This window comes from Alnus glutinosa, chromosome 2 (assembly GCF_958979055.1).
Source record: "Alnus glutinosa chromosome 2, dhAlnGlut1.1, whole genome shotgun sequence".
Lineage (NCBI taxonomy): Eukaryota > Viridiplantae > Streptophyta > Magnoliopsida > Fagales > Betulaceae > Alnus > Alnus glutinosa.
Genome location: NC_084887.1, coordinates 27,148,355 through 27,173,660, shown reverse-complemented (window position 1 = coordinate 27,173,660; position 25,306 = coordinate 27,148,355). Strand labels below are relative to the sequence as shown.

Below are 25,306 nucleotides of genomic sequence, written 5' to 3'. Positions count from 1 at the left end.
AAGTTTCCATGCATGCGTGCATGAATTTTCTCCATGAGTTTGCATGGAATAATTTTTGATATATATATATATGGTGATATGCATCTAATTTAATTCTATTTGATTTGCTTTCGAATAAAGATACAATGACGTCTTTATATTTCCTTCTAATTTAATTCGATTGTATTGTTTAAAGTTTGAATTGCATGTTAATTATCATTCCTTATCAGCCCTTGATTTGAATTTGATATATATATATATATATATATATATATATATATAGAGAGAGAGAGAGAGAGAGAGAGAGAGAGAGAGGGTTAAGATTAGGGTTTTAATTATTTTGTGAACTTTTTCTTTTAAAAAGAAATTAAGTAAAATAATTACAAAATTAAGATTTTTGGCCTAATGGGGATTCAGCTTGTCATTTTTTTTTTTTTTTTGGAAAAAAAAAAAAAAAAACTTTCCATTTCAATACATATCACGGCAATAGTTGGAACTCTTTCCCTTTCGGATGGAGCGAATTTGGTGACCAATTACTATATACGGTTATGGCATTTTCATGTTGGGACTGCTTTACTGGTGAGGAAATTTAATGGGTGCCACCCCTGATGGGATTTACAATAATTAGTTGTTTAAATTGTTAACGATTTAGACAATTATTATGAAAGAGTCTATATGGTACTCAGCTGCCCAAATAAATTTTAGACTATCCTACCACTTACTCGGGTAGCTAGGTAACCCACATGGACTATTTCATAATAACTGCTCAAAATTGTTAGTAATTTGAATAGCTAATTACATCCCAATCCGCTACCACTTATATTAAGTTTTTATTTCTTGAATTGCAAGGAGAAATTGGATAAACTCCGATAGATTAACTAGGTTATTATCCGATGTTCACTCTAGTTTGTTCCTAGAAAAACTCAAAAAAAAAAAATTTTAAAAAAATCCCGTTTTATTTGGGCAGTGGATCGAATCATATATATATAAAAGAAAACTAACTAAAAAAGACATTAAATGTAATTAAAAAACTATTATTATAATTATTAAAAAAATTAAGTTCATAATCATGATCTGTTATGTTTGGAGATAAGTTCATTACATTGACTAATCCTATCCAATTAATACGGATCGAATGAATAGTGATAGTTTCATATTATAACTCTGATTTCTTCCTTCGTATCCTTATAAAAAGCCTTTGCTAGGGATTGCCAATCAGAGATATATACCACATAACCTCAATATTGTGAGAGAGAAGAAAATTAATTAAGCAAAAACCAGAAGACTCGATGACGATCTCAGCAACCAGTCCTAGCCCTTCGATCGTGGCTTTTGGTGAGATGCTAATCGATTTCGTGCCCGACACAGCCGGAGTTTCCCTGGCTGAGTCTACCGGCTTCATCAAAGCTCCTGGCGGTGCTCCTGCCAATGTTGCTTGCGCCATCACCAAGCTCGGTGGCAACTCTGCCTTCATTGGCAAGGTTCTTATTTAATAACCCTAGTTTAATTAGTTTTCATTCAATTCTCTCTTTTTATATATGATGGTGTTTTCGATCTGATTCATATATAATAATTTACAGTTGGGAGATGATGAGTTTGGACACATGCTGGTCGATATCTTGAAGAAGAACAGTGTGAATACAGATGGGGTGTGTTTTGATCCGCATGCGAGAACTGCGTTGGCCTTCGTGACGTTGAAGAAGAATGGGGAGAGGGAGTTCATGTTTTACAGAAACCCTAGTGCAGACATGCTGCTCGAAGAGTCCGAGTTGAAGATGGGTCTCATCAAGGAGGCCAAGATATTCCATTATGGATCGATAAGCCTGATATCCGAGCCATGCAGGTCGGCTCACATCGCAGCCATGAAAGCTGCTAAGGAAGCCGGCATATTGCTTTCATATGATCCGAACTTGCGGCTGCCTCTGTGGCCTTCTCCTGATGCAGCTAGAGACGGAATCAAGAGTATCTGGAATCAAGCTGATTTCATCAAGGTATTACTAATTCATCAACCTAGCTATTATATTATCTAACTTAATTATTCAATTCGAATCCTTTTTCATTTTTAATTGTTTTCATATTAAATTAGGTTTAATGGGTATAGCCCATGCATTAATAATTCGTATTTATCGTTTTTATGTTGCACTAGCTAGGGTTTAATCAGTTCATATAATGTCTCCCACTGGTTCTTCTTTGTTTGGTACGATAAGGAATTGCAATGATGCGTCAAATAGCGGCATATTAAATGAGTAATACTATTTGGTAGACAACGAAAATTAGCTTTTGGATCAATAACGACTTGTAAAAAAAAAAAATCAAATACTTAATTTTTTCTATCACGTCATATATAGATATATGACAGTCGTATAGCTGATTGGATAAGAATAGGATTCGATAGCTAGACTTGCATGCACCAAATATATATAATTATATATAGTAGAACTATTTACCTAAATTGATCAATATTAATTTCTTAATTTACTTTTTAAGGTAATTATAAAATGATTTTTTTATTTTTTTTTGGGTGTAGGTGAGTGATGAGGAGGTTGAATTCCTAACACAAGGAGATCCTGAAAAGGAAGAAGTTGTTATGAGCCTGTGGAATGATAACCTCAAGCTGCTTGTTGTTACTGATGGAGAGAAGGGATGTAGATACTTCACAAAGGTATAATTCCTTGTTTTTTTGATATAATTATACTGAAAACTTGAGCTCCCTCTCCCCCCCTCCCCCCCTTTTTTCCCTACAAATCCCTAGGGTATTCATTTGCAGGCTCATTAAATTAATTATCTTTTCGTCTAAATAATATGTAATGGCTGCAGAGTTTTAAAGGAAAGGTTTCTGGGTTCTCGGTGAAAACGATCGACACGACTGGTGCTGGTGATGCTTTTGTTGGTGCACTTTTAGTGTCCATGGCCAAAGATACTGCTATCTTTCATGTATTTATTCTCTTTTCTTTTGGCTCACTTCACTTTAAAGTTTCTTTTCTTTTATTTTTTTCTTATTTCATGAGTTTTTGTTTTTCTATAATTTATTTTTGTTGCTTTTCTTTAGGATGAAGCAAAACTTAGAGAGGCTCTGACATTTGCAAATGCTTGTGGAGCAATTTGTACAACAAAGAAGGGAGCAATTCCAGCTCTTCCATCCACCTCCCATGCTTATGAGCTCATTACCGAGTCTAAGGCCAACTAGGCAAACATATTTCATTGAGAAATATGATTTAGTAGATACGAATGTCATATGTATTGCAGTCTACTAAATAACATTATCCTAGTTTTATTTAATTTTCACCCTTGTTCTAGGTTTTGCATTTTGTGTAGGCCATGAATAATTAATAAGTAATTTGTTTTAGTTTTTAAGAATTGTGAATCCTCTCTTATTATGAAGAGTGTGCTCTACCAGCCTTCCATTTGCAAATGCTTGTGTAATGTTTGATTTGTTACTAAAATCCCTTTTTTGGAGGAGGATGAATTTGGAAGATATACTTTGTTATGGGAATATCACTGATTTAAGCTTTATCACAGAACAAGAAAAGAATTTGCATTTAAATAAATCTCTTTTGATTGAATTCAATAAAATAAATTTCAAAAATCTTAATTGATAAAGCAAAACTAATAGTCAGGATCGGAAAAAGTTAATAATCACTTATAAATATTAAACTCTAATATTACTTTACTAGAAAATATAAATAATAATAAATTTTGTTGAAAACTAGACGACAAAATTTCTAAGAAAAAATACAGGGAAAAAATGTTCAAGAGGTCCTTGAGATATCTCTAATATATATATATATTGTCAAATTGCTCTTTAAGGTTTAAATTTTATCAATTTAGTCCATAAGGTTAGAACTGTAATCAAATATATATTTATGTTCACCTTCTATTAAATTTCTAATAGTGCTCACTCAAGTTAGAATATAGTTCATATTTGATACCAATTCTAACCTTAGAGAGTAAATTGATCAAATTCAACTCTTAAGGAGCGATATTGATAAAAAGTAATACCTCAAAGACATTTGAAGCATTTTGTTTTTCAAAAATAAAATATTGAAAAAATTATAAATGTATAAAATAAAAAGAATAAATATACGTTAAAACTCTTTCGCTACATAAATTGTCCTTAATGAGCGCGATGGCCATTGGACTTGATATTAAATATCAATTTAGTGCACATACAACATGATTTACCTTATGATGATGCATGGACCATCCGCAGTAACTTCAGGGCCGCCTTCCTTCCAAAATAAGGGAAGAGTCATCAAAATGCTTATCAATCTGCGAACGCCTAAGTCAGTAGAGCCCAAGCTGAGGGGGAGAGGAAAACTAGTAAAAAGGGGAAATCGATTCTCTCTTGGCGTAAAACAGAAAAGACATGCATGCAACAAGCCGGATTTCTTCCATCCTCCCGTATTAGACTATTAGTAACCAGATTTGCATTGAGTGACAGCTTGTTTACATGATAAATTTATTACCCAACAAGGTAAGAGAAATCAGGAAAATAAAACAAACTGAAGATTGTGCAGAAAAGTAATTTGTTCCAACTAAACCTAAATTTTGCAACAAATTTTTAAAAAAATGTGCTGCATGAATTAGCAATGCTACATTTTTCTTTTCTATCTCCCCCCCTCCCCCCTCTAATCAAATGAACATGAACCCCAGAAGCTATACTGTTTTACAAGGGATAATTACACCAAACTATGAATGTGATTTTTACAAATCAAAAATCACAAAGAGAAACTGCCACATCCTAACAGGAACTATGTATGTTACATGCTCATGGCTCTTGAGGAAAGCTCCGATTCACCCTCCTGCAACTCTCCCAAAGCCACCTCAGCATTATCCTGCAAAGAATGTACAAGCAGGCATATAATTACCAAACAAAGTCTAAACCGCCAGTAGTCCGATATTAGGTTAAGGGCCCGAAAAAACTAGATTTAACTAGGCCGTAAGTCTGTTTTACTTACGTTTTGATTGATAAATTACACATACACCTAAAGAATCCTGAACCCATAACTGCACCTTCCACCCCATTTTTATAAGGAAGTGTGTCGTTTGAGCCAGAGCTTAGTGGATCAGTCTTATGTTTGCAGGAATCATCATCAGATTGTGTTTGCAGGAATCATCTAATGCTCCGTGGCCCGGATGCTATTCTCAAGAAAGCATGTGATCTGACGAGTACTAATCAGAAGTGGGTCCTACAGGCCAAGCCAATTTCGAAAATGCATATCTAAAGTGTGGAGTATCACATCTTTTGATAATTGATCGGAAGGAAAGAATCCTAGAAACTCAGACAAACTCATAGGTGGGAATAGACCCCCCCCCCCGGCGCAAATATTGTATATATTATGAGATCATACCGGTGAATTGTTCAACTTGGTTTCAGCTATGTAACGCTCCAGTGCACCATCTCCACGTAGAATTTTCCCTCCTAATCCAGGGGTATTTGCTGAACCCACTGACTCCTCATCAACCACAACAGCATCTATTCTATCATTTCCTGTCTTAACATCTGGAATCTGAATTGTACAAGCATTCATAGATTCTATAAATGAGTAAACAGCACCTCCAAGCTAGAATCAGAGGCTTCATGGTAGCCAAGTACTTAAATAAGATGTAGGTCCTTCAGCCTTGGCAACAGAAAAGAAATAGACAATTGCATACCTCGTACATGGCTTCGGTTAGAATGGTTTCCAGTATGGCCCTTAAACCCCTGGCACCAGTATTCTTAGCCATTGCTTTCTTGGCAATAAGTCTCAGTGCCTTCTCTGTAAAATGTAGGTTCACCTGAAATTGGATGAGGTCATACAATTAACAAAAAGAGGGCAAACGCAAATTCAGTTAAACATGCTTAGAGAGAGAGAGAGAGAGAGAGAGTCCAAAGCACAACAAGCATAGGCAAAATGCTTACATTGTTCATGCTGAACAATTTCTTGTACTGCTTACCAAGAGCATTTTTTGGTTCCGTGAGCACCTGCAGAACAACAGTAAAACCCAAGAAATTTTAGTAGATATTCCAAATAGGAGGATTTAACCGTCCATTAATTTAAACAATGGCAGTAATAGCCTCATGTTTGGCCTGCCGATCTCCTTTTAAATCTACCAATATTGTAATATAACATGCAAAAGCCATTTTAAACACAGTGGTGCATGCATAGAACTTAAATCAAGGGGTGGGGCTCAAGAGGTGTGTATTTGGCAAAATTTTCAAAAACACTAAACAATTTTCAAACACCAAAAAACACTTTCCAAACGAGTTTTCAGATATTTCCCCTAGACACTTTTCACATGTTTGGAAACTGGTCCAAAAATTAGTTTTCAATTTTTTTTTTTTTTTTATATAAGTAAGAAAACTTTATTAATAAAAACGTAAGGCGCCCCTAAGTACACAAAAAGTATACACAGGAGTAGCCAAAGCTAACCCGCAAAGCCCAACAAAACCCGCAAAACCTAAACCCCAGAAGCCGAAAAAACACCCAAAAGCAAACTAAAAAAGGGCCCAACTAAGATACAAGGCAACCCACCACTCGCCAAGGCACACCAACCTACAACATGTGTGCCTTGCCTTTCCTACGCCTGAAGGGATCTTTCGCGTCTCCATAATTGATGGAGCTATGCAGATTCAGAAGCTCAATTTTTCCTTTAGACTTTTGACGTGCAATCATCTTATCCTGCTGTAAATCTTCTTCCATAGCATCCCAAATTGCCATGGTCTCCTCCCCAAAAGCCCCATCCGACTCCCAATCCAAGGGCAATCCATCCCAATAATCATCTTCCTCCTCCCAAACCACAATCTCCCCATTATGATCAAAGCCAACAGGCCAATTCCACTAGTTTTCAATTTTTTATATGAACCAATATAAGATATGTGGGATTTTTATTTTTAATTTTTATTTTTTTAAAAAAAAAAAATAGGAACCAGCGTAAGACGTGTCTAACCCACTGGTTCTGCAAGATGACTTTGCGTGGCGGCCACAACAGAAGATTGTCAAATCAGTGTGGTGACCCAGTGGAAGCCTGCGAGGCTGTTGGATTTGCATGGCGACCACTAGATCTCTCTGGCAGCCCCGCAATGGCTGTCAAATCTGCGTGGCAGCCACTGCAGGGGCCACGGATACATATGGCAGCCCCACATGGCCACCAGATCTGCGTGAGGACCATCATGATCAAATCTGTCCGGTGGCCTCCACCCTGCACAGAGGAGGGTTGGCGGCCGCCACCCATGAAGGCCAGCCTCCAGCAGGCCCAAAATTGTTTTTGCTTTTCTTTGTTTTGTTTCTTTTATATTTTGAAAACACTTGTCAGTTTTTTGCTTTTTAGAAATACTTTCAGTTTACCAGATAAATTTTATTTTGTGAATCCCACAAATAACACTTTCAAATGTGGGCCCCAAAAAGAGCACTGCTTAATTTCAAAAACTCTTTTTAAAACTCAAAACCAAAAGCACTTTTCGAAAACTTTACTAAAGAGACCCTTAATTTCTTATACTTGAGCCCAAAAGTAAATAAAAAATAATAATTGATAGAGAATTTCCAATAAAATAGAGAAATATCCCAAATTATAATGAAATTGAAGATGATTTACACTTCTTAATCATAAACATACATGACTTTTCCCTACTCAAATATTTTCCTGCATAAGCCGTTCCATAGAAAGTCCACCAAAGCAAGCACAGAGAGTACCAGTTCGGAAGTTCCAACCAGCAAAACCCATACAAAATACGATAAACAAGTAACATGCAGTATTACCTGAACAAGTTGGTCCTCAGTTAAAGCCGACAGACTAACTAAAATTGGAAAACGTCCAATAAACTCTGGTATGAGCCCGTATGCAATAAGATCAGCACTTTCAACCTGAAAATGCAGAAGCAACTTTCATGCTTACATTGAGTGCATGAATTTCATAATAGACAGCACAAATAATAAACATAAAAGTGGAAAATACAAACTTTAAATTTTTCCATGTCAATGACTTTAGAGGGTCTTGATCCTCACCGACTCAAGCAAGGATGATGTCACTGCAGCATTAGTGACTCCACCAGTTCTCATGTTTGCACGAACAGGTGCTCCAAAACCAATTGAAGAATCTTGTCGCCTGATTAGTATTGTCAATAATTTCAGAGTTAAAAACATTCTTAAACGCCAAAAGAAAAGAGAGGAAGAAAAAAAAGTTAAGAGGAATTCTGCAAGAGAAAACTTAAAAGGATTTACCTCTCTGAAATGGTTTTCTCAAGATCAACAAATGCTCCACCACATATAAAAAGGATATCTTTTGTATCCATCTGCAAATCATTTAAATGATTCAAGATGACGAGATAACCAAAGCTATACAAATCTGAAAGATTGGTAATATTTACATGCACATAAACTGTGTTTCTACGGATTAAAATAGAAGATCAAAGCAGAAAGCTTTATTTTTGGTAAGACATCGTCATTGCTGGTTCTAAGTATTCTCCTTTTTTCCATGGCAAGGAAAAGGCTTGTCCTACATTCCCCTTCCTAGATCTCAAGGAAAATGTATGATGTGAGAGATCATAACGAAAAACTGTAAACAAGAGTCGAACTTCCACTGGTTGCACAAAGTTTTTACAGCTATGTCTGAATTGCAGGCATGTGCAATATAGGAATTCTTTCCTGATCAAAGTTTGACTGAGACAATTTCCCTTGCACTACTCAAAGCCCTTTATTTATACAGTAACCAACTTGCCTTTTCTATGTTCATTTCCCCAGCAAGTTTTACCTTGCTGAGTACCTCAACATAATTACACCATACTCCAGATATTTTTAAGTTGACTGTATTAGACACCTTGTACCAAAATGTGGGCCCTTGTCACATAGGCATCTAGCTTCCAAAGGTGGTAAAAGACAACTTTTTGCCCTCCAAAGAGAGTTTCAGTTCAATCATATGGGATTATTGTACTAAATAGTTGCCAAGCATAACTGCACAAAATCATAATGTTTTTCCTCATTTTGATAAATTGGCAAGGACAAAGGTGACCATAGTATTTAGAGGCAAAATTCTTCTACCTTGTCTCTCAATCTGAATTTATTGAGGGGAAATAAAATTCGTGATTTATTTCTTTTGGATAGGTAAATAAATAATGCACCCAAACGGGATCTAAACAACGATCTCACCTTGCATCCCTTTCTTTAGGGGGGGAGATGTAATTTGATCATTGATTGGGGAAACATAATGCTTAAGATAAGAAGCAAAAGATAAAATTTAAAATTATGAACAACAATAGTGATGATACGCGAAACTTACTTAAAAGCATTCTTCTATCCTTTCACTTGCTCTTTCCGAGAGCGTGGAACCATGCGTATCAAAGTAAAACTTTACTAGGTCTAAAGAAATGAACAAAAAGGAACGACATTAATGCCATTTCCAAAAGAAATTTCTCCCAAGGACAAAAGGTAAGAAACCAACCACCACATGATCACATTTTGTTAACTGATTAAGGAGCTGAAGTAAAATCCAGCAAATTCATTCATCAGTTTGATAAGAGCCAGTATATCTTTAATTTTGTTTTTAACTTCTAGGGATTTGTGCCAAACTGTTTGTTTTTCCCTACAGTATTTAATTCAACGTTGATCTTGCAGCCATTTATGTCAATCCTGTATTTTGGCAATGACTTGTACCTTTCATCTGCCATCCACTTGAGCTATTTAGACACCAATATTGAAATTTTAATACACAGGCAACTTTGCAACTGTCTGAAAGCTAAAGCTCTGGCATGTCCACCTCTGCCAAATACTGACAATATGCCCTAAAATGAAAAATGGTGACAGCAACCCTAGAACCACTCAGACTGTAATATTAAAAATAAAATAAAAGAAGAGAGTATGCCAAAAGGAATCAACAACTAAAGATACTAAAAAACAATAAATATATGGTGTAGGTTACATGCATATATAGAATACAAGGAAAACAATAATTAATGATGACTCACATACAAGAAACTAATTCTAAATGAAATCGGTAGAATCTAGGTTCTAAATAGGTAATGCAAGAATGATCAATCTCATATGAAATATCTGTAACAGACAACATAATTTGAAATTATAAAACGGAAAAGGACATATTTAGGCCTAGTATACCTGTATGTTATCTCCCCGCGGATGCTTCCTCGCCCCCTTCTCGGGAACATTAACAATCTAGACAAGAAGAAATTATTCTGCTTTTAGACTAATAATAAAGAAGGTACTAAATTTTTTAAAGTAATCTCTTTCTGGAAGTGAAAATTTATTATAACAAATAAAAAAGAACGCAGAGATTCCCCCCACAAGCATTGCAAGGGTCCTATAATGCAAATTCAGAAACTAATATAATCTCTGCGAGTATAAAATCAGAGTGGTAAGAAAGCTTAAAGACCAAAAGTTTTGAGAACAGGGTTCATATTCGAAAGAGTCATGCCTGAGATCCATATTAATCTAGAAAAAATAATATTGACTCTAATTTTAAGTGACTTTCAATTAGCATACAGCTTATTTGTTATATAGGGCCACGTGAAGGTATATTTCACTGCCCAAAGCAGGGAGGAGACGGGAGAGGTGAATACTCTTTAGAATTTTGAGTAAACCAAAATCACCCATTCTGTATAAATTAAATATTTCTGAATCCTAATACCCTTCCTCTTTTATTTTAGTTTGGATTGCTTATTAGTGTTTGTTTAACTCCATTCAGAAAGGATTTCTATTTTCCTCTTATATGCTACTTTGAATGCATATCTTTTACTATATGTATATAATATGAACAATACTATAATTATAATTATTTCAGGAAGACAGGAATCTGATTTTCTTTGTGCAGGGAGGGGACACTTTAACTTGGCTAAGATGAGGGCAGGAACTGGGGTCCCCAGCCCTCCTCCATCATGTTGCCATTTCTAATCCTATGGTGATTAGATGATCTTTCATCTTTGGGTATAATTCAGTAACTGGATGTTATATGAGGTCTCTAGCTATGTTTTATTAGTCAAAGTTCTTATTCTGTAGCTTCAACATTTAAAGTCCTCATCCTAATAGTAGTAGGAGCAGCCAGGGACCTTCAATTTGAGAGGAAGGAGTCCGTAGAATTTTCAGCAGCTGGAGATTCTGTTTGAGGTTAGTATGATGCACCTAACCAGGTGTGACGATCAAGGATTCAGACCTAGGATATCATCACTTTCTCCAATTTAATTTTTCAAATTAATTTTCTACAGTTACAGCTATAACTGAATTGAACCTAAATCCACTTTTCATTGCCCTAACTCTTGGTTCTCCCAAGTTTAGAACCTAATAGGTAAAGCCTTACAAGTGGCGCAATGCAGAAATTCCTGGAACATTTTTTTTTTTAAAGTTCAGTGACTTTTCAGCCCTAAAACTACTGAACTGGTAGGGCCTACTTCATGAACAAATCAGGTAAACCATTATATCAAATCAAAGAAATTGAAATACATGATAGCCAAAACAAATTTAGAAGGAAATGTTAAATTTAGAAAGAACAACTATGTAGCACGAATTTAGAAGTAACAGGTCAGAGGAATACATATGTTTATAAAATATCTAGGAGTTATGTGTTTCATCCAAATTCCACTTACTCATTAAAGGATTTATTGACAATATCCATCTTAAATCAACACTTAAAGGGAATACCCAAGCCAGAAACTTTATCAAATTTTACAGGACAGTGTACATAGCTGTGATAAGAAAGAAAAAGTACACAATAGAGCAAAATAAAATCACCATTTTTTATACTCCTTAAAAAAAAAAAAAAAAAGAGAGAAGAAAAAAGCATTGGAATAGAGTAATATCTCTTCTGCTATTAGGCATGCACGTGAGCAATCAAATGACCATCTTTACTAGCCAGAAAAGTCATTTTTTTTATCCTTAATGAACTACAAAGATCAGTTCAACACCTTCTGAATTAAATAGAATAATGGGAAACTACACTTACCCCTTCCAATTACCACCCAATTAGCAATGCCCCCCCCCCCCCCCCCCCCCCCCCCAAAAGAAAAAAAGAAAAAAAGAAAAGAAAAAAACCTAGCCCCTCTCCTAAAGGATTTTCTATTAAATCCAATGGAAATAGGTCACATGCGATATACATAACTCAAAATGAAAATAATACCCCAGCATCCGATTAAAAATTAAAAAAGAAAAAAAAAATGCCGTGGGAGGAGACCCATGGATCCTCGGCTCCATGGCCAGAGACCCACAGCTAGGGTTTCCACATCCACGGTTTGAACCAACTTAGCCGTGGATCTCCATGGCCAGAGAAGGTTTATTTTAAGGGCTAAATACAAAATTAACTTTTGGTGTGGATCAAACTAGTCCTTGGGTTTTCAAAAGTAATAAAATTAGTCCTTATGCTTTCTGTGGGAATAAAATCACTCCTTCCGTCATTGAGCCGTTTGCAACGTGTGAAAAAGCCAGTTGCTCCAATCACATTGCGCTACATGTACATCTCCATGTGATCATTGCTAGATCATCAAACATTGCCTCAGTGCTCCATCTGGTCTTGTGACTCCATGTCACCAGAAACAAATTGCACATAGCCCATCCCTGCACCAAGGGTCTAGTTCCATGCCTAACCCATCAGTGCTGGCACTGAACTTCTGCTGGACCAATCGAACCCATCACCATGCCGCTGCGTAATCGAACAGCCCCTTCATACTCGTAACAGAAACAATTTTTAGTGACCCATCGCCGCTGTGTATGCAAACAACCGCCACAGAATTGAACCCAACTGCAACACTTGGCTAGAGATTGGCAGTGGTTTTCGATTGAAATAATATACACATGAAAAGACTCAAATTTCCAAATCCATTTCCATTTCATCTTATTTTCCCACATTTCCACTTCCATCAAGCAGAGCACTATTTCAAAATGACCTATCTAAACTAGAAAACATAAATTTTATCCGGTCCTCATTTCATACATTTCCCCAAACAAACAAACAAAGCATTCTAACATCAGCTACTTGAATTTCGTTTTCGCTTCCTACTCTCATCAGCAACCAAAAAAAAACATACTTCAAAAGAATCATCACTTACATTCTATTTCCTCGACGAAAAGATGAGAAAACGCAAAAGCTCCACCGAATGGTTCCACACAAACCAAATGACTCTGTTATCGGCGCAAATTGGTCCACCAATCCATATGCCGACTCATACCAAAATGGAGTTCAACGAATTTGGTGAAGAGTCGTCCTAGATGCCTCCACATGAATTGGCAACAACCGAAGATTCATCTCCAGCTCATCAACCACTAGAAGCCTCCACATCCTAGATGCCACCACATGAACAAGCTTGTACTTGGCCCGCCTCTAGTCTACGGCCTTGTTCATGAGTAGAACTGAGGCACACCTGACTCGAAACAAGTAATTGGGTATCAATATAGACTTCTTATTCCCAAAATACCAATTCTGGGTAATATTCCCAATGCTCACAACCAATATGGACCACTACCCAAGCGCAGCAGCGGCGGAGATGGGTTAAGCGTGGAACAAAACCCTTGATTTGGCAATTAATTATGTGCGATTTGTTTTTGTTGACGTGGTGTGGCTGAAGCAGAGTCATGGGACCAAATGGAGCACTGATTTGGCAATGTTTGATGATTCGACAATGATAACATGGAGATGGTACACACGACACAATACGATTGGAGCAACCGGCTTTTTTTTTACTTGTGGCAAATGGCTCATTAACGGAAGCAGATAGAAGGAGTAATTTTTACATGGTCAAAATGCCTAAGGACTAATTGTATCACTTTTGAAAACCTAAAGACTAATTTTATATGCACTAAAAGCACAAGGACCAATTTTGTATTTAACCCTTTTTTCAATCCATCCAAGGGCATAATTGAATTTCACACATGATAGGGGTATGATAGACATCTTTACGTCATGTGTATCACACGTGACCCATTTCTGACAGATTTAAAACAGAAAATCCTAACAGAAGGAGGCTAGGTGTAAGGGTTAGATAGTTTGGGGGGGACATTGCAACTTGGAGGGGTTCCTCGTCATATATAAATATAACAGTTGCATAACTAAGACCCATTAAAAGAGTAAAACACTGAACTAGTGAAAAATTATGAGGTGATTTCCAAGCACAGAACATGGTCAGAAAACCAAGTCCCTTGTAGAAATACCATTCAAATCCATACTTTGTTCCTTTCCATCCTAAAAGAACATAGTTGAACTGTCTCCCCTGAAGGTTTATCCAACCATCTATTGCTACTGACTGTAGATAGGGCTCCAAATCTCCAAAGGGTTGCTTCCATCTGCAGTTCAGGCTTTTGAAAACCCACAAAGATTTTAGAACCAGTTCATATTTTCTGACTTAAATTTACTCTCCAATAAACTGTTTTACAAACTTAAACTGCTCAAAAAGGTTCTTCAACCTCCCATTAGCATTCTTACACCTTCTTGATAAACATACCGTTTGGTTCATTTGAAACAAGAGTTTTCTCTAGCTTACACATCTTCCAAGAAACCCCTTTGGATTTACTCTTTCCTCAATGTGTTATCTGCTAGTCTCTCTGAAAAGGTTCCTTTTATTCTTTTGGATCCCAAAGAACATTTGTGTTCTACCGCATCAATGTATGTTTCCAGTTATCTCTGTATCTCTATATCTTAGACCAAAACCAGCATAACCACAAGGGATTCTTCACCATACCATTTAAACTCGTCCTTAAACAGACCCTAGATCATTTTAAAAGTAGTGATCTATGACAAATTACATAACCCCATAAACATCACAAGAGGGAAGCTCAGTAGTGTGCATAAAACTGCATAATGGATTGCACTATGATATTATATTACACCTATAAGTGATTCTCATGTGCTCGCGATTCTACAGATCAGGAAAGACTTGAGTATAAAAACCAAACTTGCATTCCTTAAAAATTAACCCAAAAGGATGACAGCAGAAATATAAAAAATAAATAAACCAAAGAGAATGACTGCAGAGTAGAACCAATTGACTCACAGTTCCTTCTAGCATTTTCAATAATGCCTGTTGGACGCCCTCGCCAGAAACATCTCTGCTAATGTTTAAGCTCTCTGCCTGAAAAATGAGACACAGTTAAGTATATTTTGGGTATAAACGTACCTAGAAATTTGATCAAACTACTATGAAATCAAAACTTGCAGAACCTTCTTAGTTATCTTGTCAACTTCATCTATGTAGACCATCCCTTGTTGAGCTGCTTGTACATTGAACTCAGCTGCCTAAATTGTAATGGACAAGCATGAAAATGTTAGTAATGAACAGCAAGCACAAGCTGAGAGGCTAAAAGATAATGCATTTTGATGTTTAAGAAAGCTAAACTATTAGATCAAATAGGAGCAAAGGCATAGTGATCAAACAAAAGCACCCAGTTAAAGGGTGAAAACCACCCAACAAGAGGAGGAGGAGGAGGAGCGCAGGGGGGGGTGCTAAAAACCCTCAAATCAAGAAAAACAAAGCAAAAAACAATTTTTTTTCTTTTCTTTTGCTAAGGATCTTAAACTTTCAAATCAGGGCATCAATATATTATTGTACCACCCTTATGCCTTTCCTCTTCCCAGCCCATATAGCTATTTCAACTCCCATCAGAATTGTCAATGAAGTTCCTGTTTCACAGTAGTCCACATAAAAATCCACTTTATATTTTCTTAAGGAGCCTAATCCTTCTTGAAATTCTTTAGATAGATTATAATGGAGAATGAAAAATACTGTTACTGAAGCACACCCATCTAAAAGAGCAGGAACTAATAGAACACGAAAAGTATCAGAAGTGACAAAGATGTGACAATAAATTACCAATTTTTTTAAGCCAACTTTAAAACACACCATAGGAAGGGAGGGGGAACCCAAGTACAGACGCAACATAAAATAGAAAATTACCTCACACCAAATAGCAGTCAAAGGATTGATGCACAAAAATCATTAAACTTAGCAAATTCAGAAGTCCACAAGTTCCCCAAAGATATGTCGTTGACAGGCCAATTGGAGGGCTATGCCCACAATTAGGTGGTGAGAGCAATCCACTGATAAGTGGCAATGGTGAGTAGCCTAAAACAATATGAAATAATATATGCAACTCCGAGAGCTAGGAGGCTGAAGCTAGGTCCAATACATTTTTATTCTACAATATGGTCCCACAACCCAACAGTCTGGGAATAGTCCTTTTGTGTTAGCATAACACAAAAGAACATTGATGCGACTAAGATGAGTAGCCTAAAACAATATGAAGTAATATATGCAACTCCAAGATCTAGTAAGCACATTGGCAAGGAGGCTGGAGCTAGTCCAGTACATTTTTATTCTACAACATGATCCCACAACCAAAATAATCTGGGAATAATCTTTTTGTGTTAGCAGAACAAGAATCTATTGACCCAAGCCAAAAAAGAAAAAAGAAAAAAAGAAAAAGAGGATTGCCCCAAGCCAAGCTTCTTTTATCTCAGTTTTTATGAAGTTTGTAAAAAAGTCGTTTTTCCTCTACAAATTTGATACAAACTCTTCACTGCATGACAATATTCATCTCAAGTTAAGAGGCAGTATCCTCAGCAACGTCCCTTCTTGAAAAATTAAATTTTCTTGTTATGAAAATCAACCATCCCATATATATAAAAAAATAATAATAACAATAATAATAAAAAAAGAAGAAAAAGAAGCACGAATTATTTCAAAAATTGTCAGATGTTTGCAGAATTCCCAGATGATTCCAAGATTAATTCAAAAACAATGTCAGTTTGTAATCTAAAGGTGCTAAACATGAAGCATACCGCAAGCAGTTTATACAAGATTGATTCAACATCTTCTCCAACATAACCTGCCTGCAAATTTAAGATAAATAAATAATAAAGTCATTATTTGCCTCCTTTAATTGAATGGTAATAAATGAAAAATATATGAATAAAATCCATCGATCCCAGAAGAATGTAGCCGCACAAAAACATATTAATAATACTAGAACAAGCAAAGTTTCCTTTTCCCAATGAAATTTGGTAGCAGTTTACCAATTAGTAATAGATAACAAGCATGTTAAAAATCAATAATTACTACTGCTGAAAAAAGATAATTACTAATACTGAAAAGGAAAAATAAGTACATAAACAACCTTGATCTGATACTGAGTTTTTAAGTTCAAGCAGTCTGATATTCTACGTTGCACATTTTTTAATAACTACTATTAATGCATCAATCAGAAACAGACCTACCTGTGTTAAATTTGTTGCATCAGCAATGACAAAGGGCACATTCACAAATCGAGCTAGTGTTTTTGCAAGCAATGTCTTCCCTGTTTTACAATATGCAGGTTAGAATGGCAGTTTGATCTTAAAAATTAAGAGAATGGATACACCTCTATCAAATAAATCATGTGGAGGCCACTGGTTTTCAGTGCAAGTCATAGAAGAATGGGCACATGGTCATAGTTGTACCTGAGCCAGTCGGGCCCATCAAAAGGACATTGCTCTTTTCTAGCTCCACATTATCCTCATCATCTATTCTCTCTGGAATTCCCGATTCTGCTCCTGACCTAGTATTAAAATCCGGCAGTTTGTTCTATTAGATAAAATCCAAAAACGACTGTAAAAGGATAGAAAACCATTCTCCCACTGCTGAAATATGAATTCCCATTCCAAAAAAAGAAAAATGGAAAAAAATCAGAATGAGTCTGAGGTCAGTTATTTTAGGGGCGCACAAAATGCATTAAACAAATTCCATGGTAAAAACTGACCCTTTTTGCAGGGATGAATGATATATTCTTTTATAGTGGTTATATACAGCAACAGCAAGAACCTGCAGGATAAAGAGAAAGCATCCATGGAGTAAGTTTTAGAGAAAGTAATTAAGATAAAAAAAAACCCAGAATTTCCCTAAATGTGCATTCCATTTCTCATAAATGCTGAGACTAAAGTATAAACAAGTAACGCAAACGCTGAAATCATGAGTCTCAAACACCACCACCTAAATCTTTAATATATTTAAATTTTGTCACACGTAACAGATGTATCCTTTTAGCAGCATGTCTCTCTCCTTCAGTCTGTCTTTGTGTGTATGTTCAACGGAATAATAGATCCAGCAGCATGTGAAACATGGGTGTTGACCATGATGAGTATGTCGCAGATCAGATAGGTAAGAAGATTACAATGAACAATCTTCAATGGATTTGAGCAACGCATTGACATTTTTCTTGTATTGAATAGACATTTTATGCATTGGTAGAATTCAATTTGTCCGATTGCTATGATATGTACAGAAATGGATAACAAGCAAACCTAGACCGACCTTTTTGGCTCTATCTTGGCCAATGACAAACTTGTCGAGACCCTTGCAGATCTCCTTTGGCGTGGGAAATTCCTTGCCCAAATTGGACCCGCCCCATCCGTTTTTCTCACCGTTACTTCTACCATCACCACCACCACCAGCAGAGCCACCTCCACCGGGCCCTGCCGCCCGAACCACATTAACCCCGGGCGCAAACGGTGGCCCCGGAGGCGTGTGCACCGCCAACCCATTTCCCGAAGGAGGAGGCGGCCAATTCTCCGGCGGGTCTCCACCTGAACTGTACGATCTTAAAGTGTCCCAAAACGAGACCCTAAACCTATTATTATTGTTAATATTAGTACAAGTGTTAGTATTAGGATTAGTATTCCGATAATCTTCTTCTACACCACCGTTACCACTCCCATCAGCTTTGCTGTTGCTCCTGGAGGTGTTATTGACTCTGGCAATCTCGACGAAGCTGCCCTGGAGAGGAGAGATCCCGTGGGGGCGGAAGTAGTAGGCGGTCTTGCAATTGGGGCAGAGATTGACGGCTCCTCCGGTCTTGGTAGGATCATCACCATCCTCATCAACAACATCGACCGGACCGAGCGGAACCGGTGGGGACAAATTGTGGCGAGTGGAGAAGGAGAAGAGAAGATCCATGTGCTTGAAGCAGCGCGGGCAATTGGCCTCCGCGCGAATCTTGCGGATTCGATTGCTCTTGAAGCCATCGCTGTCGGAGCCACCGTGGCCCCACTTGTACCGCTCTTGGACTCCGACAAGCGACTCGCGGCGGCGGTGCATGCCGACCGGGAGGTGGTTGAGGTGGGCCGAGATTGGGCGCACCTGCGTGAACCGGCTGGTATCTGACGTCAGCAGCTGCGTCATTCGCTTCGCCTTGTTGCTCCATCTCCAGATTCCAGACATTCGCAACTCGCGAGAGAAAGAGAGAGTGCAACCAGTCGGGAAAGGGCGAGAGAGTGCCTAACACTGCTTTCTTATTTTTAATTTTAATTATTCCTATTTTTCGTAGACCAAAAAAAAAATACAGGATAAGAAAGAGAAAGAGAGAGAGCGTGTTAGAGAGAATGCGAAGGCAGGGGAAGGGCGGAGAAGCGGAGAAGACCGAGATAAAGCAAGCGAGTGCTTGTAGTAATATGAGAATTGAGATGAGATAAGCCAAGAGAAAACAGAACTGACCAAATTCCTTTCTTTCTTTCTTTTCTTTGCCTTGCTAACCAAACCTCTCTCTCTTTCCCTGTTTGGTATAAATTTGACAGTTCGACAGTAATGTATTCCGTGGTTAATAAAGTGTACGTGGCGTCTTTACCTGGTAGTAATTTTGGTAACTTCTTACTGACGCAACTTTCGGATAAACTAGCTAGCCTCCCTACGGAGTCCCCTCACTCTTCCCGTGTATTCCTCGCAAAACAATAAAATAAAACCCATGCATAATCCCACGTGGCCACGCTTGTCTTTCTGTTGCGTGAAGTACTTTGACAGTATGTATATATAATATAAATTATACAATCATAGGACGTTCGGGTAGACCAAACTAGATTGATTGAGGGTGCTCCAAGCCCACTACCATGCATTGACGGAGGTGCGAGGAATTATGGAACTTCGGCCCACCCACTTACTGCATTATTGAGAAAAGGGCTAGTTTGCATGGACGACCCAAGCCAGAGGAGGCATTTTTGCTGCTCTTGAGAGAGCCGTGGTGGCCACCCCCGGGCTCCGTTCTTGCACTCCTCAATTTCTCAGAACCTTTGATGGGGCAGAGGATATATAATAGTAACTCCTGAATTAAAACGTCGCACGCAAGAAGACCTCAATACCTCGCATGCGCAGGGTTTTGGTATAACTGTACGTTCCACCAATCTACAGCAACAACTCCCTTTCATGCGCGCGCTATAGGGGCACCATCTTTCAACGAACACATTTGAAATACTTTGGCCCTACAAGATCGATCATTAAGACAATCGAAGCTGTCGCTTATCATCCTATGATTGATGATACTCACCCTTCTTTTGGGAATGATTCATTCTCAGGCAATTAGAAAAAGGAGACGTGGGACGTTGCTCTCCTTTTTCTGTAATTTGCACGAAAGAAAAATCAATGGGCCAGTTTTAGGACTAAAAACAAGACTTCTCAAACCCAAATCTGGCCCGCTGTCAATTCCCCAAGTATTATACAACAAGAAAGAAAATTTATGGCGGATTTTCAAAGGCATTCATTTAGGAAAAATCAGGTTTAAATAAATAAAACTTCTTCACACCAACTAGCCAAACTTGCCCCCTGTCAGTCACACTCCAAAACATCTTTTGGCCAGATAACTAAATACAATGGTGTACACACCAAAATAATCCACAGAAAATGGAGGTGCACTACATTTAAGATTTCAACAGTTGACAGGAAGAGAAGTCCAAGATAGTAGACAGCCAATTTTATAGAAGTATAGCTCAAAGATAGCCTTTGTGTAACCTCATTACCTTTCCAACATGAAATTACATTGACAAAAAATGCATCTGGAGGAAATGCACAAAACACACATCGCTAGACAAGAGTAAATCATCCTTTCCACCTCCAAATGATGAACACAATGACGACAGTCAAAATCATGCCTGCATATTTAATCCAATTATCAACACGGTGCCTCCTCTCAATCAGCCTCAATACAGAATTTGAGAGCCCCACTGTATTAAGTACATCCAGTGCTTTCCGGTGTGCTTTCTGAACCAAGAAAAAAGCATATCAGACAAAGTGCTTATGCGCATCAGTAACAACATTTCATGTCAGAGCATCACTAAACATTATCTGTCAAGGAGATTAGCTACCCTCAACAATTTAGACCTGTTTACTTTTTTCATGCTTTAAATCGATCCAAAAGGATCATAAAATATACTACTAAAAAATGGATCATGCATAATAATTAAGAACCCCAATTCTCATGCAGCATATCCGACCATTCCCAATTAGTAGTTCGAATCTCAAATCATTTATGGATTTATCCGAGAGAGAGAACCTACTGGACAAACATACCACATACACACAATCATAAAGCAATGATATTTTATAGGCTACTGAAGGCTTCTCCTTTGAGGGATGGTCAGAACTCAAAAGGAACCAAAAAAAAAAATTAAAGGAGAAATACTCTACTTCCCAATTTTTTTCCCCTAAAATTGGTTCCCAAATAGGGTTGTAACTGAGCCGAGTATTGAATGATGTTGAAGCTCGGTTCGTTTAATTTTTTTCGAACATGAGCTAAGCTCGAGCTTATCACCGAACTACATAATCTATTCAAGCTCTATTCATTTATTTTTCGAACAAACTCAAACTTGTTTACGAGCTACTCAATTAATTTAGTTATTCTATATATAAAGTAAATGTTGGAATTGTTCAATATTTTTTTTAAAAAAAATTAATACTAATTATTAGTTATTTAATTATGGTTAAGATTTATTATTTGAGTAATTAGATAAACTAACTCAATTATTAAATAATCTAATCTCAATTTTATATCTTTATCTTAGAGCATCCGCATCGAGCTCGGCATTTCAAACATTTCACCAAATTTTGGTGAAACTTCTCAAAAACTCATCTGCATCAAGCTCTTCATCATTTCACCAAAATACCTCTTGTCAGAATCATTCTCCATATTTAACGCCAATCAAACTCATGCTATTCCATTTTTTATTATTTTTTTTTCATTCTCGCGCCTTTCTTCACTTCTCATCTCTTTATAGAGCTTCTTCACTGTGTGCAGAAGTTTTTCCCTCTTTCTCAAAACACCCAAACTCTCTCTCTCTCATGGCTTTTGATATGGATTCTGATAGATGCACAAGACGAGCAAGAAGAGCAAGATTTTGCTGAGGACAAGAACTTGAGCCTCCTCTCCGACTCCAAGAAGTCCAAGTCTTCTTCTCATTCTGAAGCATATGAAATCATCACCGAAGGAAATCAAGAACTGGGTTTTGCTTCTGGTGCTCAACAAAGTAGCCATATTCTGGGTTCCGTCGTCTCCACTTGCAAACACCGAGAGAGTGTTTGGTATTTGGCGGATTTCACTTCCCAAACATGAGCTTCATTCTTTGTTTTCAATTGATTTAGGGTTTCATTTCAAATATATATATATATATATATATTTGATTTAGGGTTTGAAATTGTGGGTTTCAATTGGTTAATGAGTTGTGGGTTGGATTTCTTATTTATGATGTTTTGTTGGATGATTATCGGTATTTTGGGTTTTTGTTTAAGGCTTGAGAATTTGCCCTGTTTTGGCCGATTCTAGTGAGAACTTGAGTTCTCTGTTGATGGCAAATGGGGTGGTGTTTGATGGTATAATTTTGAGATTTTGGTGGTATTGTGTTGATGTTTGTAGTGGCTGGGAATTGAAAATTTGAAGTTCTCAGTTCTGTAGGTAGCCGATTGTGGTGGGATTGTTTGATGTAGGAAAATTTGATGTTCATACAGTTAAATTGGTTGGTGTCAAAACTAATAAAAAAAGCAATATATAATTAAAATAGAGAAATATTAGAGAGTTTGATGTAGGAAGTTTTTCAAAAGTGAGAGATAAAATTAAAAAAAAAAAAAAAAGTTAGATTGTTTGGGTTAAATTTGGAGAAAATTTTGGAGAGCTTAATACAGATGCTCTTATAATATACTTTTGATAGGTAATTTTTTTTTTTTTTATACATACACAAGCTTACTCATATACACACAAAAGCACTTAAATCTATATCCAGACTTACAATTACAATAATTCAACTTATATCTATTACATTACGAAGAACATTTTTTTTAAGTACTTGGCATGTTTTATTACAAAGTTAAAACTAATATAATAAAAATAAAATTATACAAGCTTATACAAGCTAAGCCGGGCTTATACGAGCAGAGCCTGAATTTTTTGGTCAAGCTCTGTTCGTTTAATAAACGAACCAATCACGAGCTAAGCTAGTCTGAACCGAGTCCGAACATGTTCACGAGTAGCTCTACTCGCTTACAACCCTATTCTTAAATGATGTGTCAACATCCCATGAAATAGTGACACATTTTCTAAAATAATAGATCTTATCAATGATTGACACATCATTTGAGAATCAACTTTTGGGGAAAAAAAAAGTTTAGTAAGTGTAGCACTTCTCATATAAAAAATAAAAAATAAACACCTTCATCAAAACCATTGATTAATATAAGAATATTTACATACTATTAACTAGCAGAAAACACAAATCAAAAGCACTACGATCACCAAATCTCAAAGCTGTTGCAGCTGCAACTACCAGATCTATTATCTCCAAACAATAGATGACTTAAAATAGATACGATAATAATAACCAAAATATGCCAAACAAGGCTATACAAACAAAAGATTTAAGAGAATCCAACAACAAAAGTTGATTTAGACATTGTCTTGCTTATATTGAAATTCCAGAGTCCTGTCCTTAATCAGACATTAGCTTATTGTATGAACTATACGTGTGCATGTGTATGTGTGAGTGCATATGGTGAGCGCATGTGGCTACGCAGGGGCTGGATTGCAGATACCTTTAGACGTTCCCTTGAGCCTGACATTGCAGACAGGATGGCCTCACCAGTTAAACTAGCTTCTTCCAACATCCGGGCAGAATTACGAGCTGACTGCATTGCTTGCGCTTCCTCGTCAAATATTTTTAGAACATGAGAGTCCCCATTCTACAACATAAAATATGTTCATAAGATACTGAAGCAAAAATAATTCAGTTGCCAAACCAAGGGAATCTTCACTGCTGGCATACTGGCATCAGATAAAGAAAGAATTACATACAGCTCTTCCAAGCAATTCTTGCCTCTCTTTGGCTTCCGTCATCCTCCTCTGAGTCCTTAAAGAATATTTATCCACACTTTGTTTCAAAGATTCAGCCTCTTCTGCTACTTGTTCAACTTTTCTGCATGACAAAACAAGAACTGCATCCCATCAAGATACATGATCATTAAATAGCATTAAAACTACAATAGTTTTGTTACACTGTAAAAATTTACACAAAGTGCAGATCCTATTATCCAATTGCTACAACCAATTATGTACACTGCAAACTTCCATGCAAACAGCAGATCCAATGCTGGAAGTGCAAAGATGACAAAGAATATTCATGAAAGTACAATTCGCACAGGAATTATCATGTATACCATAATTAACGATGTATCAGTAACCCAGTGAAATTTGACGAGAAAGGGTTCCTTTTACAAGGTATTTGGTCACCTACTGACAAATTATTCGAAATGAGCCTTTCACATGGTATTGAAATGACTCAATTTGCGCTCGATTACAAATTGGTCTCTCGAAAAATTCATGAAATTGACTTGCTTTGAAGAAAATATTATAAATGACAGTAATGGGTCAGAATCGACACCAAACAAAAAAGAAGAAGAAAACCCAAATCCATGTCTCCCAAACAAAGCAATCAGAGTACAGATTCATTGGAGAAAGAAAGCTCACCGTTTCCAGAGATCGCGGTGGGACTTGGCGGGGAGGGAGCGGCAGAGGCGATCCATCTCGACGCAGAGGGACTGGATGTGGGTGATGTCCCTCGCGATTGAGGACGAGAGCTCCGGAGGAGATTCCATACCGGCGCTCGAGTACTCGAGACGCTCCAGGCGTTCCACCGCGTCCCTCGTCCTCAACAGCACCTTCTTCGCGTTCTGGTATATCTCCGACAGCGTACTCCTCCCTCCTCCTCCTCCTCCATCCATATCCGCACTTATTTCTTTCTTGTTTTCTCTGACGCAATGGAGATTGAATCGTTTTCTCTCGCTGCTTCATAAATGAGAGTATGTATGGAAACAACTTTCTAAATAGTCATCAACAAAGCTGTCAATTCATAATTGGCAAAATAATTAAGAATATTGATACGATAAAAATATTTTACTTAATTATTTTACCAATTACAATCTATTCATCAATTTATAAATAATTTTATAATAAAAATTGTATGCCTAGCACTAGGGGTGTGCATGGGGCGGGGTGGTGCGGGTTTCCGCCTTTTTTGGCCCCGCCCCGCACCTTTGCGGGTTGGAAATTTTCAACCCGCAAACCGCACTTGATAAAGACTA

The 25,306-nt window shown here is 37.2% G+C and overlaps 3 protein-coding genes across 3 annotated transcripts; 1 reads left to right on the top strand and 2 right to left on the bottom strand.

Annotated features, from left to right (window-relative positions):
• The first annotated feature begins 1,110 nt into the window (after positions 1–1,110).
• LOC133859106 (probable fructokinase-5) lies at positions 1,111–3,383 on the top strand. Its single transcript, XM_062294421.1, has 5 exons — positions 1,111–1,460; positions 1,560–1,970; positions 2,507–2,641; positions 2,797–2,913; positions 3,029–3,383. Exons 1-5 carry the CDS (start codon positions 1,269–1,271, stop codon positions 3,164–3,166), a joined length of 993 nt encoding a protein of 330 aa, XP_062150405.1. The 5' UTR covers positions 1,111–1,268; the 3' UTR covers positions 3,167–3,383.
• Positions 3,384–4,383: 1,000 nt separating this feature from the next.
• LOC133859102 (CLP protease regulatory subunit CLPX1, mitochondrial) lies at positions 4,384–19,446 on the bottom strand. The gene is made up of 15 exons (XM_062294417.1): positions 18,233–19,446; positions 17,682–17,743; positions 17,383–17,480; positions 17,161–17,240; positions 16,726–16,776; positions 15,109–15,183; positions 14,942–15,019; positions 10,068–10,124; positions 8,181–8,251; positions 7,965–8,064; positions 7,719–7,823; positions 5,882–5,944; positions 5,635–5,757; positions 5,331–5,489; positions 4,384–4,814 (listed from the first exon to the last, which is right to left on the bottom strand). Exons 1-15 carry the CDS (start codon positions 19,136–19,138, stop codon positions 4,740–4,742), a joined length of 2,103 nt encoding a protein of 700 aa, XP_062150401.1. The 5' UTR covers positions 19,139–19,446; the 3' UTR covers positions 4,384–4,739.
• Positions 19,447–20,574: 1,128 nt separating this feature from the next.
• Positions 20,575–25,023, bottom strand: LOC133860870 (membrin-11). Its single transcript, XM_062296504.1, has 4 exons — positions 24,693–25,023; positions 24,021–24,141; positions 23,762–23,908; positions 20,575–20,944 (listed from the first exon to the last, which is right to left on the bottom strand). The coding sequence occupies exons 1-4, from the start codon at positions 24,944–24,946 to the stop codon at positions 20,783–20,785; spliced, it is 684 nt and encodes a 227-aa protein (XP_062152488.1). The 5' UTR covers positions 24,947–25,023; the 3' UTR covers positions 20,575–20,782.
• Positions 25,024–25,306: the final 283 nt, after the last annotated feature.

Excerpts from the sequence above, each read along its gene's own strand:
- LOC133859106 (XM_062294421.1), top strand. The coding sequence starts at position 1,269 with ATGACGATCTCAGCAACCAGTCCTAGCCCTTCGATCGTGGCTTTTGGT. Across the intron at positions 2,642-2,796 it reads GATGTAGATACTTCACAAAG|AGTTTTAAAGGAAAGGTTTC; the intron begins GTATAATTCCTT and ends TAATGGCTGCAG. Across the intron at positions 2,914-3,028 it reads AAGATACTGCTATCTTTCAT|GATGAAGCAAAACTTAGAGA; the intron begins GTATTTATTCTC and ends GCTTTTCTTTAG.
- LOC133859102 (XM_062294417.1), bottom strand. The coding sequence starts at position 19,138 with ATGTCTGGAATCTGGAGATGGAGCAACAAGGCGAAGCGAATGACGCAG. Across the intron at positions 17,481-17,681 it reads CATTCATCCCTGCAAAAAGG|GTCAGGAGCAGAATCGGGAA; the intron begins GTCAGTTTTTAC and ends TTTTAATACTAG. Across the intron at positions 16,777-17,160 it reads ATGCAACAAATTTAACACAG|GCAGGTTATGTTGGAGAAGA; the intron begins GTAGGTCTGTTT and ends TTAAATTTGCAG.
- LOC133860870 (XM_062296504.1), bottom strand. The coding sequence starts at position 24,946 with ATGGATGGAGGAGGAGGAGGAGGGAGGAGTACGCTGTCGGAGATATAC. Across the intron at positions 23,909-24,020 it reads AAGAATTGCTTGGAAGAGCT|AATGGGGACTCTCATGTTCT; the intron begins GTATGTAATTCT and ends TTTATGTTGTAG. Across the intron at positions 20,945-23,761 it reads GCTCAAGGGAACGTCTAAAG|AAAGCACACCGGAAAGCACT; the intron begins GTATCTGCAATC and ends TTCTTGGTTCAG.